A 19686-nucleotide genomic window follows, 5' to 3' on the forward strand; every position below is an offset into this window, starting at 1 on the left:
TCTTCGACATCACTAGTATTGCTATTCGGTTTGCTGTTCACAGTGTTCTACGTTTATAATGGATGACATTCCATGGAAAACAATACTCATAACACTATCCTTCGTCACTCTTGAAGATAAAGGTAATTATATTTACAAGACAATACTTAAACAAATTAGTATTTTTTATTTGTCTCTGTGCAATTAAATTTCTTATCTTCACTGTTTGGTCATGATGGCATATTCAAGCTGTGCTGTTTTGAATGCAGTCACCTGGCCCTGTAGCCCTTTGAATACCTTCATGTTTATATTGTTTCATTTTACCTGTACACGTCTGTGATATCAGCTTGTGTAATGTATAAGGCAAGATATCAAGAAGGTCAAAACATATCAGTGTAGGCTACAAAGTTTGTAATGCTTGTACTGTTGCACAAGTACTTAAAGCCATCTTCAAAATTTACCATGTTTCATATATTAATATGGGTTTCATTTTTTTGGATAAGTTTTAGTTAATGGTTTGTCGTCATGGGAGGTAACACCGATTGATACCGTGGTCAGGAAAGGAAACTCAACGACACTATTCTGTAAAGTTAACCTTGACAAATCAAACGAGCCTCCTGATTGGTTTTATGAAAAACCTGACGGAAAACATATACAAATTACTGACTTGGGTGTATCATATAAGGAATGCTGTACGGTAATTGGTGAGGTTAAAGCTGGAGAAGTAAACTTACACATCGATTCTGCTACGCTTGAGGATGAGGGAGTATATAGATGCCAGCACTCAAATTTACCAATACAGAGAGGTCATATTTTTGTCATAGGTATGTAAATTATGTAATAGATCATATTTAGTTATTAGTTATTTAATTATTAATCACATATATTAATTGGATTTAAAATTAAAGTGGTCATATGGATTAGAAGTGGATAGTTATTTAAGAATCTTAATTTATTAAACGACTTTAATATGTTTGTTTACTATGTAAAATAACATATATATGTACCAAGTAATTATTTGTAACTCAGTAAATTGCAAAAAGCAAGTTGCAAAAATTTAAAGAGTTTGTCATTATACGTACAATATCAAACGTTTTACACGCATGTTTAATGCTTTGCAATTTATTGAGTTACAAACATTGACTTGGTAAACGTTATTTTAATAGTTTATTTTTTTCACAAGTTTTACCATTTAAAAATCCAAATTGAGTAGCCATTTCTTATACATATGGCCACTTTCAATTAATTAGATGGGTGGTTGGGTGAGTGGATATGTACTCAGCGTGGTTCCTCTCCCTATCTTGTCCACATGTATTCTTATTTGGCTACAATTACATGTAATTCCAGATGCCGGTGTTTCCTGTACAAAATCATCGTCAAATATTGGTTCAAAAAGTGAAATAATAGTTGGTACTACAGTGACTTTAAAATGTGCTTTGCCAAGAAATGATTTCAGTCAAGGTCGACTGGTATGGACAAAGAACGGTGTCATTGAAAACAATTCACCAGTGTTTGAAAAAGAGATTGGGAAAGAAGATGACGGGATATCATATAACTGCATATTCGAACACCCAAGTATTACCATCCCTTGGACATGTCCTACAGATATCAAACCAATGGTACAATGCAAGTATTTATATTCTTATTTCATTTTCCCTTTGGAGAGTGTAGATGGACGTCAACGTCAGTATTAAACTAATACCCATATTACAATTACTGAATTTCTCTAGATTATGAGAGGTTACTGGCACGCGTTCTATTCATGCTGGATAGACAATCTGAAATGCAAAAAAACATTTGATCATTTGGCAACATTTGATAACTCGTTTTCGATTTATTTCTGTGTAGACTAGACTGTATATGACTTGAGTTGCTACTACTACCAACACGTGCATGGGTAAAGTAAAATTTAATCGCCAACCTTTTATTCAGTTTGATTGGTATTGTATGTATGAATGGTTCTTAGGTCGAGAAAGTATTTAGTTTGATTGCTAGCAAACAAACATATGTTTTCGTTGTCTTGCAGCTGTAGTTACATTTAGGTTTTATTTATCAATGGACACGTCTCTTGTTTTGATTTCTCCATTACAAAGCCGTGTCTCTAACTATTATATTTGTTTTATTATCTTCACAGATCCTCCTGTAGCAACAATTCCCAATTCACTGTGTATCCAAAAAGGAAACAAATTAAATATATCTTGTACATATACCCAAGGGCAACCTGGCCATACTCAAGTGCAATGGACAAAAGTCGGGGGTAGTTTTGTTAGAGATGGCAACCCACTTATTGTACCTAACATACAACCTGAAAGTAATGGTCAGACAGAATATACTTGTAACGTGAATAACACATATTGGGATGGCACTTACGGGGTTGATACCGTTAAAATCACTCTAGATGTTCAGTGTGAGTTGAAACTAGTTATTTTTTTCCTTAAGGTTGGCTGCTATCTTAAAATAGCTGCTTGGTAAGTGTCCCTAGAAAGTCACATTCGCCAATTCAGCATGATGCATTTCCTCTGAAATGGTGTTATGAAAATTGGCAAAACTGGCTCAAAAAGACAGTTTGTGAAACAGAAGAAGCTAAGAGCTCCTAATCTCTATCAAACATTTGTTCCCTCAATGCATACAGAGGGGTTGAGAATCACGCCCTCCACAATCCCTTTACAAAAGGGTTGAGTTCATTAAAATGTGCATTTATAAGAGAAACATAATTTAGATTAAATTGACACCTGCATTAAAATAAACTTTCGTGTGATTGTTCGTATAATAGCAGAAATTATATCTTATCCTTATTATGGTAATTGTGACTGCACAATGCACATTCGTTTTCATTTTACCATTGCAGATGCCCCTATGGTGACTATTGAAGGCAGCACTACAGTCAAAGAAGGGGAAGCCCTAGAACTTGTATGCAACATTGATGCAAATCCTGAACATGACAAATTAAGGTGGATTCATCATAATGATAGCGTACAAATCGGTGATAGATTGACTTTGAACAATATATACAGATCACAGGGGGGAAGATACACATGTGAAGCTTCTAACACTTTTTGCAGTGGTATTGGCACGCGGGGATCAGGAAGACTTGACGTTGAGATCGACGTGTACTGTGAGTAAATACAATCATATTCAAGTAGCCATTCATGCCATCATACCACATTCTTATATACAAAAAGAAATTTGAATACTATAAAGCGAAATATTATTCCTATATTTTATATTTGGCTCTGAAATATCCACTATATATATCTCTCTCTTTTACTCTTTGTTTTTGGGTTCTCTCTCTCTCTCTCTCTGTATGCCTGTCTGTCTGTCTGTCTGTCTGTCTGTCTGTCTGTCTGTCTCTGTCTGTCTCTCTCTCTCGTCCACTTTGTCTATTTTCTTGTCTCTTATTTGATGATGTGGCCTCTTCCTGTCTCCTAGTCATACCGTCCGCTGACGATGTCGCGCTGACACGTGTTGGTGACACCGCCGTCAATTCTGGTGACAATCTATCGTTTTTATGTATCGTCGAATCAAGTAATCCTGCAGCAACTATTTATTGGTACATGAACGGGGAAAGACTGAATAAAGCTATGGAATGGATAAGACTCTTAGAAATAGATGATACAAGTATTGGTCCGTACAACGGCAAAGTGTCAAAGCAAAGACTGGAATTAACAACGAGTGCAAGTCACAACGGTGCACGGGTAATGTGTACAGCACTAAACGCTAAAGTTGATCCTCAACGAGAAATTACCTCGAATAATTTGTCATGTGAGATATATTGTAAGTAGTATTTATAATATATACATACACTGTTTTATTTCGTTATACGTATACAAAACTATAATACCCAATTTGTTAAAGATCATGCATGAATATCACTTCAAGACACAAAAAGCTGCGTCGTTCACTAAAGGGAATCACGTGTGACGCTGCTTTTATTTGCATTTCTTTATATGCGAGAACGACCTAAAGCTTTAAAGTGGCCATTTGGAATGCTAATTTATAAACTAAGCAACTATACCCTGTCTACCCTCTTGAAAAGAACAACGTGAAACCACCAAGACCAAGTATGTGTTTGTAACTATATAAATTGCAAGGGAAATGTCTCAACAACAAAAGAAGAAAGCAAAAAGAAGGTTGTCGAACTTTTATAATGTTTGGAGAAGCAATATTATTCATGCAACTACAATATCAAAACCAGAAGAGGATTTCTCGATACAAATATTGTTTTAGAAGCACACTAGTTAAAATAGTTTTACTGTAGAGATTCTAATAAAAATCGACGCTACAGTAAATTGGGTTATAATTATGAACACAGAACTATCGAGTTGACCTTTAATTTGAATTTGACAACTGTGCATCTCTCACTTAAACTTGTAGTCCCTCCAAAGTATCCGGAAGGTTGTTCAACCAAGCTGCGCATAAATGATGGCGTTGAACCCCGAACTTACACGGCGAACTCTGTGTTGATGTTAAGTTGTACTTCATGCAGTAGTAACCCGGCAGCTGAAATTCGGTGGCATGGGAAGATCTCTTCTTCACCTAAAACAGAATATATCAGTTACTTCTTCGGTGGTTTAAGAACCTTGCAGAACCAGTCAATCTACTTAACACCACAGCACCATGGTGCAGAATATTCGTGTGAAGCCATCAATAATAGATTTCCCGAGGAGGGATCTATATCTAATACAGTTACTTTGGATGTTCACTGTAAGTAATGTTGTAGTGCTTACTGACAACCTTCTTGTCAAGTCTAGATAGGAGATTTGATGTTAGCTTGCAAATGCTATATTAAACTATTTATCAGGCACAACGTTTTAGTTGAGATAGACAAAATAACGATAACAGATAAACATAGTGTCTGGTGTGGATTTTGTTACATTTGCCTTTATTTTGTCATCACTAACAGATACAGAGAAAACAATATGTAAGGGATGCTTGTACATTATCTTTATTGTATCTCAAAATGGAACCTTGCAACCAGTCTCACTGATCTTCATACAACTGGATACATCAGACCGTGGACGAACAGAACCTGTTATAAACAAGGAAAGTAAAAAACTGATTTGGATTAATAACAGTTGGCACAGCAGGTTGGAAGTACAGAGACTTGTATTACATTCCATCATTTGGTAATGACACTTGTATGGCCACTTCACATAAATAGTTTCTTTACAAACAAATCTCCAGTACCCCTGGCAATTCATGTACATGTAAATAGGCCATACAACTAACAAACGATGGAATGTAATATAATTATATACAGTTCCAACACACTATGCCAAGTGTTATTAATCCAATTAATGTGTTTACTTTCCCTGTTTGTAACAGGTTACATTTGTCCACACTCTGACGTCATCAGTTGTACATTATTTAATTGCATTTGCGAGCTAAGACCAAGTGATTGTGTCAATAACTGCTTGTCCCCATTTACGTGCCATGTAATCAAAATGGCAAGTTCTTATCTGTATTAAAATCATACGTTAGTGTTTTGCCTCTGGATTGCAAACGTGGTAATATTGTTTCTCACTTTTAAACAGTACAATGGTATATATATATATATATATATATATATATATATATATATATATATATATATATATATATATATATATATATATATATATATATATATATATATGTGTGTGTGTGTGTGTGTGTGTGTGTGTGTGTGTGTGTGTGTATCATACCTTTATGGTAGTTCATTTTGAAAAAGAGGTAGTGTATCTCATGCATTTATACGTATATAAGGCCTTTAAAAACTAGCAATGTGTGTGTTTCCTTCCTCTAAGAAAAGTAACCAGCTTCTTTGCTACTTACATTCCTAACACTTGAGTTTTCTAGATCATTTGGTCTTTTTGTCGATTTGTAGTTAATTTAAACTTATATTACAGATATTCCCTTTACTGTAAATGAATCAAGAAACAATGTAACGACTGCTAATAGTGGTGGAATGGCAAAGTTTACATGCCAAGTAAGAAGCAATCCTTATCCGACCGTCACATGGTATGATCCGAAAGGAGGCGTTCTCATGACATCTGAGGAGGAAACTAATGGTGTTCTTCAGACCAACACATTGATATTGTACAACGTATCAGCTGGTGACTATGGAAAGTACACATGCAAGGCTAAAAATCATCTCGGAAGTGCAACAGTGTACATCACTTTACAAGGAAAATGTAAATATTCACAATATCATACTAAATTAGTTTCACTTGGCGAGAGTGGATAGTTGCGTAGAAGGTAGGGGTAGATTGGTAGGCACATGTTGGTATGATAAATATATATATATATATATATATATATATATATATATATATATATATATATATATATATATATATATATATATTGGTATAAAGAAAAGAAGCAGGGTTTATGTATGGGAGGATGGGTCGGTCTGTTGAGTGGCTGGGTGGCTAGGTTGGTGGGAGAGTGGATGAGTGAGTGAATGAGTCAGTGAGTGAGTGAGTGAGCGAGCGAGTGAAGTCGTGAAGGATTGAAGGAGTAAAGGAATGCATGTCGAATTGAGAGTTCGGGTCTAGTTGTTGCTCACTTGCTATTTTCCATTTATACATATATATTTAACGCAGGTATACATTTGTGCAATGATCAGTTCGTTCCCTTCTCTGTTCATACAGCTCGTCCAACACCAGCATCGATCACAAACATTTCAGTCGCTGATAATGCCGGGATTGTTATGTGGAAACCAGGTTTCGATGGAGGTGAACCGCAGACCTTCTACGTAGAGTATAAAGAAGTGCTAACTGGCGTTACCTATAGAACGGAAAATACGACAGATGTAAACACGACACTTACAAATTTAAAACCAGGAACGGCTTATCAAATAACAGTGATCAGTGCAAACCGACTAGGAGATCACAGAAGTAACACAATCACAACTACCACATCAGGTAGAGTTCTTATTCAAAGATTAAATTTAACATAGGCCCAAGTGTACACACACACACACATACATACATACATACATACATACATACATACATACATGCATACATACACACATACACACACATACATACATACATACATACATACATACATACATACATACATACACACACACACATACATACATACATACATACATACATACATACATACATACATACATACATACATACACACACCCACATATACATACATACATACATACATACATACATACACACACACACATACATACATACATACATACATACATACACACACATACATACATACATACATACATACATACATACATACATACATATATACATACACACATACATGCATACATACATACATACACACATACACACACACATACATACATACATACATACATACATACATACATACATACATACATACATATATACATACACACATACATGCATACATACATACATACATACACACATACACACACACATGCATACATACATACATACATACATACATACATACATACATACATACATACATATATACATACATAATATTGCTCCAAGAGATTCCTATTCTATTTTTTTCTTTCAGATTCACCTAGTACTATATCTCGTAAAAGTGACAGTACAATTGCTATTGCGATAGTCACCGGTGTAATCTTAGTAATTGCCATGGTTCCACTTCTACTCATATTCATGCTTCGCCGTAAGAATAATAATAACAAGAGAAGACGTAAGTATATGATAATTTGTATGCACATTCGTTGCAATGCTCTTGTATTTTCGCCATCAACTATAGTAAGACTCCTGGATATTAAACGTTTGCCCAGGTTTGATTTGTTTACTCTTGACACATGAAGCTTTTGATAATATTCGGATTTCTTCATTTGATGGTATATCTCGAACCATACATTTCGATAGTCATGATAATATTACTCATTGAGAAATAGTGTATGACTTGTAAAGTTTTGATTTTAAAGAGTTAACTATGCAGCTACATTACATTCAATCACATTAGTAATATATATGTATATATATATATATATATATATATATATATATATATATATATATATATATATATATATATATATATATATATACATATATATATGTGTGTGTAAATACATATACTTATACATACATATTCATATATATATATATATATATATGTATATATATATATATATATATATATATATATATATATATATATATATATATATATATATATATATATATATATATATATAGTTTTGTACTTCTGGAACTCTTTCTTTGTTGTAACTCGGAGTTTCACGCATAGTGCGATCATCAGACTGCGGTATAGAGCACTGTCTTAGCAGATTGATACTCACCGAGTTATATATATATATATATATATATATATATATATATATATATATATATATATATATATATATATGTGTGTGTGTGTGTGTGTGTGTGTGTGTGTGTGTGTGTGTGTGTGTGTGTGTGAGTGTGTGTGTGTGTGTGTGTGTAAATACATATACTTATACATACATATTCATATATATATATATATATATATATATATATATATTCTCATTTACATGAATTTACATCTTGAATTAGTTTCTCGTTATTATTCATGTTTATCCATTGATTACAGGTGACAATGTATCTACACACTCGTAAGTGAAAACCCTTTCAATGTCTATATGTAATATACCATGGATTGCCAAAACAACAATATATTTATACTGAGATGATAATGCAATTCCTTATATAACATTTAATGCAGCCTTTATTGATCTAACACATTTCATAAAGGAATGATCAACGAAATTGCATCTAACCAGATCCCATGCTCAATTGACGATGTATTAGCTGTTATTGAAATTGTAATAGTGGTGATTGATAGGTGGTGATTTGTAGTGGCACTGGTGGTGGTGGCAGCCACGGTTGTGAAAGTGGCTAGTGCTAGTACTTCTGCTGCTGTGGCGGTCGCAGCGTTCTCTGTGGTGGTGGTTGTGGTGGAAGTAAGGGGTAGGGGAAGGTTTTATGTTTGTATTTGCATTAAAGGGAAAGTCTACGTTTATTTTGTCTTTAGTACATTCGTACTTTTTTATTATCAACTTACATATGACTTTGGGCGATGGCATAACACCTTCATAACGTATTCAACTTTGAAATACTGTAAAGAAAGCATACCACAGTTAAATGTCTTTTGTGAGATTTTTTGCATGGGATTATGGGAAAATAGTTACGGAAATGTAGTCGCTGTCATCACAATATATGTCAAGGACACTGTGATGACAAATGGTTCAGCTGGCTTTCTTTACACGATTTCAAAGTTGATTATGTTACTATGTTACCAATGTCCTATGTTATAACAACCCAACCTCAAACGTAATTTGATAGCAGCAATCAATACAACTGCAATAAAGGCAGGAATAATTCTGATACGGCTTTGCTATTACTGGTTGGTACGTAAATATAGTCAGATACTTAAAATGGTGCTGAGTTTATCAAGTGTCAAACTAAATATACATGTACATAATTTATATCAAGACATTTTCCGCTGTTTTTAACAAGACAAGAAGAAGCAGTCCCTCTCCGGGAGATTCATCCTGAGACACAAGAAAATACAGGTAATTGACTAATAATTTTTCTGTCAGGAACATTTCATTACTCACATGCATTCATTTTGAAATGTCATTAGTCAATTTCAATGTGCTATTTATAGATACTGATCAAATATGTGTCCCTATAATATTAGTATTATTATTTACCTTTTATATATTCTATATAAAGACGTACCGACGTATGCAGTTGTAAACAAAAGGTCAAATAGACGACAAAATGGAGATTATATAACATTGCCAGGTATGTATGTATGTATGTATGTATGTATGTATGTATGTATGTATGTATGTATGTATGTATTCTGGGTTTGATTAAATTTACCACACTGTAAGTAAGAAGAGTGTCGTTCAGTTTGACTCTATCGAACAACGCAGGTTTTCCCCGGGTACTCCGGTTTCCTCCTCATTAACACTGAACTTTCCTCCTGTTGGCCATGGATGATTAATAAATAAATAAATGTATAATATGTATGTACGTACGTATGTACGTATGTATGTATGTCTAGCTGTCTGTCTGTCTATCTGTATTCATTCATTCATGCATGAATGCATGCCTGTCTGTCTGTCTGTCATCATATTGCATTGTACATTGTATGTTTCTTTTTACTGGTGGTAATGTTTATTTCTTACTGTACATTCAGATCCCGAAGGGCAGGTCACTATCTATGAAAACGTTCCACGTGATGCTGCAGCAACAGCCGAACCACCCTTCCTCTCACCTCGTATTGGTAAGTTAAATTACATATCTTCATATTTCATATTAATAGAAGTGCATTACTGCCAATGTTTGATATTATACTGTATGATTTACTTCATTCTAGTTTCATTCTACTTTCAACAGGTTGTTAAATTTATAAAATATTTATGAAACACTGTGTTTAATACCATGTTATATCCTTGTATTCTTTCCAGATGAAGAATCCAAGTACATCAATATACCTCGTACACAAGAAGAGACACCTCCGATTATAGAACCTCGTAACCCAGCAAATAACACCAACCGTCGCAACCTTCTCGTCGAACCAACGTACACAAATACACCTCGAACTAGAGCACAAATACCAACATATGAGGGACCATACGAACTTCTCCAAGAACCAATCCCACTAAGGTCTCCGAATCTAAAAGAGGGGTCTACAAAACCCCCAAAGAAAAGTGGGAGAAATAAACGAAAACAGTATGAGAATGTTCGTGAGAATCGTCTGCTCAGTGATCGAGACAGGGAGCTTGAGTACGAACTGGATGCTGATATGCTCCCACCAGAGGACGAATATGAGAATTTGCCTGACAATCTAAATGACAATTCTGAATATACCAATATTGGTAGAAGGAAACATACAAATGGGGCAGATTCATCTGTATCAGATACCGGAAAGGATGGAATGCCATTACCGTTACCAAAAAAGAAGGTAAGAAGCATTATCTTGGTATGATAAATTTTAAAATTCCCTGGGACACAATTTGGGCAAAAGGTAATATTTAACTTATGGTAGGTCATGATCAGCTGTATATTTGATCGTCACCACTCTAAAGGTACATGGAACGGAAATACGAGCAATCAGATAGACACCAATGTTGACAAAAGGACAGAGTTAACCTCTGGTTATAATAGCAGAGGGCAAAGCTGGTCATTGAATCGATATAGTTTTCAGTGTTAGAGGTCAGGTAAGGTCAAACACGCTCATTAGTTCACTGTAGGCAAACCTAGGAGAAAGGTGATTAGATAAATAAGTATAGTAAACACTTCAGTACCAGCATTACACTGTGGACAGTGTGTTAAATATGGCATGCTTAGTCACCACTGCAGCTGCTCAGGTGGAGACTGAGTATGACTCAACGAAACGACATGCCAATATGTACACACACTACAGGAATAACACTATAGTGGCGTGTTAGACATATATTAACACGCTTGATTAGCAGTCTGTATATGTCTGACGTTGTATAACACAACCCTGTCTACATTTGAAACTATCAACGAAACAGTCTAAACAGATTAATAGGAGACACCTGATAAACTGCCAAGTTACAAAAAAAAATACATTAAATTGCAATTGAAATTCCTGGAAATATGGAACAACATAAATCAATAATTGTATTGAATGTAGTCATATGTATCGTCCGTTTAAAATGTTGCAGCTGTTTTCTTTCGCTTTTAAGTATGACTCATTTGGTTTCGGTCTCGTGACGTCATCGTGTCAAATTTTTCATTGGCACATTGCTATTGCTATATGTTACAATCGTCAGCCAAAGTATATCAGACCAGTGAAAACACATTACTTTGCTATACCATGGAAGGTAGTCAACTGTGACTAATAATAATAGCAACTGATGTGTAACTGTGCTATGTATACATGGTACAAGAGAGCGGGTCATTTATCACGTGATCTAGCCTGCACTTGCTATAACACCCGGTACACCAATATATATCTGATGCGAATAAATTATAGTATTTGTATTGATATTATTCCTGACATGGTTTTAATCTGGCAGAGCACAGCATAAGTTTGTTTTAGTATATATTTCATATGTGTTAAATATGAAATGTTATTCAATAGTTCAATAGAGATTGCAGTATTGTCAGAGGAATGGTTACACATAATGAGTGTAGTCAAGGAATTCAAACTTGGTCCCTGCTGTATTATGGGTTCTATTACGTCTGATAGTTAGAAGCCATAACAACAAGGGGTGCTAGCTATAATTAACAGTCCCCACTGCGACAACTCTGTTTGTTTCTGTGTTTGTCTGTCTGTCTGTCTGTCTGTCTGTCTGTCTGTCTGTCTGTCTGTTTGTCTGTCTGTCTATCTATCTGTATGTCTGTCTGTCTGTCTGTCCGTTTTTTTTGTTTTTGTTTGTTTGTTTGTTTGTTTGTTTGTTTGTCTGTTTGTTTGTCTGTCTGTCTGCCTGACTGTATGTCTGTCTGTTTTTTGTTTATTTGTTTATTTATTTATTTGTTTGTTTATGTAGACATACAAGTTGTCTACTGCTACATTAAGATCGCCAAGCTCAGGTGATCAGCAGTATATTTGGCATAATAATTAAAAATGACATTTGGTAACATAATGGTTTTTATGTTAATTAAGGACAATTTAATTAACATTGCAAGGATTTATTAGGTTTCTTTATTTGGTTAATGATATGCCTTCGTTCTCATCTTTTATTACATGTTATAATTGTTTATTTTTTGTTTTAATTTGTCTACAGCGTGCGGCCAATGTAGAAGGTTTAGTCTACGCTGATCTAGATCTGATCAAAAAAGAGATGAGTTCAGAGAGGAATGATCCAAGGAGAACGGAAGCAGAAGAACCTCCTACTGAATATGCAACAATCGATATTGCTAAAACTGAAAAATTGCGCAGGGAACGAGAGAAGAATAAAAAGTCATCAGCAAAATAGAGCGATTCGTTGTGGTGGTGTCACGGTAAAAAAAAATGAGTTATACAACAAACACGTGCCTTCATGGAAAATATTATTTTCATATTATGAATACATCATGATATAACAGAACTCATAATGACTATATTATGTCTACAACAAGACTAAAGTCTTGATATTTCCCAGAACAATAACTTCTGCCCTTTTTGCTTCTTTTTTATAGATGAGCTGTCTACTGGTCTCAATTTTTAAGAGACTTTATGTATATTTGCACTGTTGTTAATGTTGTTGTGTTTGGACCATTTTTATTGTATTATTGTCATCTTTAGGATTAGCGGTTAAAAGAACATTATTTGGATTATATCGTTCATTTTACTTTTTAGGCAGACTAGAATGAAAATTAAAAAAAAATTAAAAAAATACAATAAAATATATATTTTTTTTTTAAAACGAAAAACACACAAAAACTGTGGTCTTCTGTAGACTATCACACAGCCATTTGTAAACAAAAGTACACTTATTGTTGTTATATTTTAGTTTTTGACTTTTTTATTGTTGTTTCATGGACCTTGATATTAGTTGCAGATGCAAGATTTGTGCTGTGTTAATTTTCAAGATGGCTGGCCGTCTGTAATAGATACTCTCTGAGTTGAATTTCATCTGCATAACTATAATGCAGTGTGTGTGTTTACTCATACTTGGACAGTTCCTTGCATGTCACTGCATGCTACGGCAAGGCTGTTTCAGGTTAATAGTTAACCATTTTCTTTTAGTTTCACAGGGTGTGAGTCACTGTTATTTGAAATGAGGTCATTTTTACAAAAATACATTTCACAGTCAAACGATGACGGAAAACGGTTAAACAACTCCCACACATTGAATTCACAAAAATTGGCATTGTTGTTATTTCCTCCGAAACTTTAAAAGTTGAGTAGATTTGGAGATTGTATTCCATGTTAAAGAAGACTTGTGACTATACCAAAATGGCAAAACGGTGTGTTAAGTAGAGTAAACATTGACAACTGAGGCATAGGTCACACAATTCAAACACTGTGACAGTAAAATACTGGCTAGGTCGAGTACTCAGCTTGCGTACCGTGGCATTTGATATCCCGCAAAAAATAACACCCACATAACAAGTATTAAAATAATTCTCGCATTAGTGCCTGGTATTAGTCGCTATTTTGAAATGTAACTGAAATCCCATTTTATATTGCCTATACGAGATAGTATTTTTCCTACTACTTTGTTTGAATATTTTGTCAACTCTGTTTTTGCAAAGCAATACACGAAAAAAAAGTACACTAACATTAAAAATAAAAGCTTATATTTGCAATAAAAACAATGATTTTTCATGCATCGCTTTGTACAATTTTGAAATATAGTGGTTTATTTTTTATTACATAATGTGAACCTTCATTCATCATGTATTAAGACCGTACAATGCCAAATCATTATTAGCCATAAATGTATACAGAAACAACTACTCTGTATACCTATCACATCTCTCTGAGTACTAATGATCACACTGTCTTATAAAACTGCAGTATTTTAGATTATTCTGACTGTTCATTTGAGTAAGAAAAAAATATGCATTATAAAAATATCACAATGTCCCTATAAATGGTAATTTTATATCATGCATTAATATTTTAATTGAATAATTGAAGAAAGATTGTCATTTTATTGTGTTGCAATTATTTTTTTTATGTAAAATCAAATATTTGCAGATGCGAATATCGTACCATTTCTAATTTCGTTTTTATATCGATAATTTTTATTAAAGAGCTATTCGATCACTTTTTCTTAATCTCAATATTTTGTGTATTTGGTTATTGTGAAATATACACGCACACACGTACGTACACACACACCCACCCACCCACCACGAACTCACGTACGGACGTACATACACACATATATACATATACATGCAATGCATATAGACACAGACAGACAGGCATGCAGATAGATAGACACACATACATACATACATACATACATACATACATACATACATACATACACACACACACACACACACATACATACATACATACATACATACATACATACATACATATATACATACATACATACATACATACATACATACATACATACATACGACATTGAAATGCAAACAGGAACAATAATTCGTTGAATTATACTTATTTTCCTGGTCATGTTGTTTGTACATGCACACAATGTTACAGCTATATTTTTGTCTGATTTCATCGGTCTGATTAACCACAAATGCTTTCAACTCTAGAAACGGAATTTTTTTTCCGGATGGTTCATTACATGAAACGGATATGCGAGCAGAAAGCAACTTTGAAAACATTGGTGACAACAGGACAGAGTTAGTCTCGGGTAATGGTAACAGGGGGGTAATTCTGGTCATTGAATCGATCTAGTTTTCAGTGTGAGAGGTCAGGAAAACAGGTGAACACGTAATCAATTCACTGGAAATGAACACAATTAAGTGTTAACGGTAAATGGACACGGACGAATACTCAGAAACCCGTGACACCGTCCCACTTTTCAAAAACCTGCACACGTAACTGGATATATATTACAAACAGACACGAATACGGAATAATTCATCCAGTGTTTGCTCTGATCAATTCGTGAATGGGTGTACCATTAGATTGGATTTACCATGAATAATTCATTAGAAACAGAGATGACTGTACCGTTCATTTTTTTTAAATAAATACATTGTTCTCCGGTATATAGATGCACCCAATTTAGTAGCTCATTAATCAATTCTAATCCTTACATATGAAGTCGTGGATTTAGTACATCAACTTAGGTTTGTATGACAACAGTCCATTTGTCTCATTTTAGTAAATATGTACAAATCAGATCAAACGGGGATATTGACATTACAGAAATGCACCAATAGTCAGACCCTCCCTCCAGTGTGTTGTTACAAGGCGGACAGTACCGTGGCATGTTATAATCTATTTTTGTCCTTCTAAAACCAGATTAATTGCCTGTAGGTCAAACGGCCTGGATATCACTAACAAGGACTTATGTAGGTAAACTATAATCGGAACAAACAAGTTTTCGCGCCCTGTCTATCAGCTATGTTTTATCTGGTCAAGGTCAGCCATTAGGTACTTTGCATAGCTGGCAATACAAACGTTTTCAAAATGTCAGATTATTAACAGTACAACTAGATGCAGTTTGTTAGAAATGTATATACCTCTCCAAATATGATGTTTTATAAAACGTGTATTTGGAGATGTTTTATATTCAAAATGGAATGTTAGCAAATGTCACGAGGGGATAAGCACAGGGTGACACTATAAACCATTAACACGGAGACGCTATCAGGCACAGCTGCTCTACTACATGCACACAGTGTAAACAAGTCATTTCTACACACAATTCTACAATGTTGTCAACTTAGACCCAGTGAACCACACACCAGCAGCTCTCGTAACAGAAAATTAAAGGACGGTGTCTGTTAAAACAAAGTAACAGTATTTATCGGCGTTGAGGTCACTATATTAACCCAGGGTAATGAATGGTAACGTCACAAGCAGAGTTCACATCAGGCCAACTGTGGTAGAACTGGGGAATTATTTTACCTGGATCTAAAAATAAAACACAATATCACACATCATAGCTTCGTTCACCGTACTTCCTCCATCATGCATTATCCCCCGTATGTGACATAATCGTACCATGTGTATACGTGTAGAACGTGATAGATTGTTTTCATTTAATGTCCGGTACAAAATAGTGTTTGAACAGCATTCTGATCGGTTACCTTGGAAGTCTGTAAACATATGTATAAGAAGGTCGTTTGGATAGCAAACGAGATTATATGTCAAAACTACTTCAGTGGCTGGAAACACTCTGTGTTTGTCAGACACTTGGAATTCAAACAATTTACCTTCTATCTGTTGTTATGATTGTGTAGGTGTATATGAAACTCATTGGCGATGACATGGTATAGTGGTATTTTGGTACATAGAAACGTATAACGAATGCAGAATTTACTGCATAAATAATAAAATGCCAAGTATATTCCTTGTAGCTTTTCTGAAAATACAAGAAACCTGTTTATTATAATTATATAGACGCCTTACTGACAAAAACGTGTAGAAGCATGTTGGGTTGTATCAATAGAAATACCTTTACTCGAGTAAAAAGCGTAAAAACCCAGTTTGTGCTGCTTGGTAGGTGTAGTGATCACCTATATCAATATAATGACATGATGTCAAGGACACACACACATAATTCAAGACTTCACTTGTCAATGACAGAAACCTGTAATTTTCCCACCCCGATTTCCTTTAACTTTGTACTCTGACTCATCGGATTTGGTTTCGTTACGTCACAAAACAAAATGTCAAGAAACTCATATATATGACTACACACGGTATTGGAATGACTAGCAAATTCTACACCACCCCACAAATGTGAACACAAATACAACAACATACTAACACATATATAATAGCTTATGGAATAGTTTAAAGGTTGCTAAGCAATATTCCTGTGACATTTCTACCGTAAGTGGCGCACTTCAACAGCCAATGTATTTTTGTATATATATATATATATATATATATATATATATATATATATATATATATATATATATATATATATATATGCCTGCATGCACGCATACATGCATGCATACATACATACATACATACATACATACATACATACATACATACATACATACATACATACATACACACACACACGCACGCACGCACGCACGCACACACACACACACACACACACACACACACACACACACACATACATACATACATACATACATACATACATACATACATACATACATACATACATACATACAAGCATGCATGCATGCATGCATGCATGCATACATACATACATACATACATACATACATACATACATACATACATACATACATACATACATACATACATACATACATACATACATACATACTGTAAGATACTTTCAAACAAACCGTAAAAACAGAAGCTACAATATTTAGACTTGAACAATGGCGTAATCAGGGTGATGCTGGGTCATCTAAGGTCGGTATTGTTGTACAAACTTGTGTCACTTGCTCACACATTTCAATCAAGTTCATTACTATTTAATGCAGGCCAGGGTGTAACTCCACACTGCGTTGTAATAGGCATAGTAGAATAATTATTATGAAGAGGTTCTATTGGCTGACATTCCAGGGTATAGGTGATACAGGTAAGGTCAATGTAGGTGATAGTACCGGTGGGGGCGTTTGCGTAATTCCGGGTAACAAAGTCCTAATATCCGTAACACATTTCTGAAACCAAACTTTGCACTGTTCTCGAAAGGTAGTGTTTTGTACTTAATCAGACGAAACTAGACGAGTTCACAAGCAACGATGGCTTCTACCTTATTGCAGCCATTCATACTCTTCCTTGGTGAGTATTGATTTTTTTTTACGCGCTGGTGAACGTCTTAGGAATTTATAAATCAGTATGGTGTCACTGTTTAGAGAATCGTGTTCACCTGAAATGATCGATTCAGACTAAATCAGAGAACAGCATTTCAAGTACAAGATATATATATATGTATACGTATATATAATATCTTTGGAACACGAGAAACTTCATGAAAACCATAACGATTCTGAATCGAAACTGATCAGAACCATAACTGAAACCCTCACGATCAGCCGAGGAAAGACAAGTACTTATCAGTAAACAAACATACACGTTTGCATATATAAACTAGAACCTCACCCCTTTTTCATATTATCAACAGTTGTGTATACTAGTACATTATTTGACAAAATTCTTTTTTTTTGTATAGGAAACAAATTATAACATGACTTGACGAAATCATTTTTTTGTTTCTGATTTTAGTGTTACTGGTTAACAAACAATAAAAACTAAACTTGTAACCAGTTGTCACAAATTGGTTGACCCCGTACAACAATAAGCGACCCTTCATCGAAAAGGATTTGAACGTCTGACGTTGTATATACGAGACATTGCTTTCATTTTCAACACTGTGCAGTTGATTCTGTGTAAATAAAAATACGAACTTTCATTATCAGTTAAAAGGTTACATTTAGTATTGCCTATTGTTTGCCCTATTATATGTACAGTTTTATTTTTTTTCAGTATACACTGTAGTTACTTTGGAAGATGTTCATTCAGATTGGACCGTGGGAGAAGGCGCAAATATAACTCTGAACTGCAATGCATCTACAGCAAAGAACGCACCTTGTGATGCACCTCAATGGTCTAAGGACCATCGTCCACTAAACTGTCTACCAATCACAAACTGTAGTCTGCCGTCTGATGATTTCTGTCAAATCACTGGTAACGTTAGCAACGGGGAGTATAACTTGTTTATTCCATCTGTGACCAAACGTGACATGGGGACCTGGATATGCGATGGCCGTGAACGTGTGGTCATTCATCTCTCGGTTTCCTGTAGGTAACTTTATAATTATAGATGCAACCTGTGTGATATGCATATGACATTCTAAGTCTCAGTCTATCTCTGCTTGCTCTTATATATATATATATATATATATATATATATATATATATATATATATATATATATATATATATATATATATATATATATATATATATATATACAGAGAGAGAGAGAGGAGATATAGATAGAGATAGAGTGGGGGGAGAGATAGATAGATAGATAGAGAGAGATAGAGAGAGAGGGGGAGAGAGAGAGAGATGGAGAGAGAGAGGGGGGATAGATAGAGAGAGGGAGAGAGAGAGAGAGGT

General features: G+C 34.6%; 2 protein-coding genes and 1 long non-coding RNA gene across 7 annotated transcripts in view; all 3 read left to right on the top strand.

The window, feature by feature from the left end:
* The window catches only part of LOC144440274 (nephrin-like), a 55528-nt gene extending 40839 nt beyond the window's left edge, over window positions 1-14689 (top strand). For 2 of the 5 annotated variants that reach the window (XM_078129615.1, XM_078129616.1), the window contains exons 3-18: window positions 44-122; window positions 483-803; window positions 1327-1605; window positions 2114-2386; window positions 2828-3094; window positions 3409-3753; window positions 4354-4683; window positions 5868-6152; window positions 6615-6887; window positions 7519-7659; window positions 8560-8581; window positions 9462-9541; window positions 9705-9776; window positions 10177-10263; window positions 10448-10944; window positions 12740-14689. In XM_078129615.1, the coding sequence (XP_077985741.1) occupies window positions 59-122; window positions 483-803; window positions 1327-1605; window positions 2114-2386; window positions 2828-3094; window positions 3409-3753; window positions 4354-4683; window positions 5868-6152; window positions 6615-6887; window positions 7519-7659; window positions 8560-8581; window positions 9462-9541; window positions 9705-9776; window positions 10177-10263; window positions 10448-10944; window positions 12740-12931 (3528 nt within the window). In that variant the 5' untranslated portion in view covers window positions 44-58 and the 3' untranslated portion in view covers window positions 12932-14689. Of the gene's footprint in view, window positions 1-43; window positions 123-482; window positions 804-1326; window positions 1606-2113; window positions 2387-2827; window positions 3095-3408; window positions 3754-4353; window positions 4684-5867; window positions 6153-6614; window positions 6888-7518; window positions 7660-8559; window positions 8582-9461; window positions 9542-9704; window positions 9777-10176; window positions 10264-10447; window positions 10945-12739 lie in introns of those variants that run through there. The other 3 variants (XM_078129618.1, XM_078129617.1, XM_078129619.1) reach the window with 3 other exon arrangements.
* A 3221-nt stretch (window positions 14690-17910) lies between these two features.
* On the top strand, window positions 17911-19296 carry LOC144439811 (uncharacterized). The gene is made up of 3 exons (XR_013481149.1): window positions 17911-18142; window positions 19051-19215; window positions 19262-19296. It is a non-coding gene; the product is annotated as an uncharacterized LOC144439811 (long non-coding RNA).
* LOC144440379 (tyrosine-protein kinase SRK3-like) overlaps window positions 19203-19686 on the top strand; it is an 8651-nt gene continuing 8167 nt past the window's right edge. The window contains exon 1 of the mRNA XM_078129749.1: window positions 19203-19365. Within this exon, the coding sequence (XP_077985875.1) occupies window positions 19308-19365 (58 nt within the window). The 5' untranslated portion in view covers window positions 19203-19307. The remainder of the gene's footprint in view (window positions 19366-19686) is intronic.

Source organism: Glandiceps talaboti, chromosome 9, assembly GCF_964340395.1.
Source record: "Glandiceps talaboti chromosome 9, keGlaTala1.1, whole genome shotgun sequence".
NCBI classification, from domain to species: domain Eukaryota; kingdom Metazoa; phylum Hemichordata; class Enteropneusta; family Spengelidae; genus Glandiceps; species Glandiceps talaboti.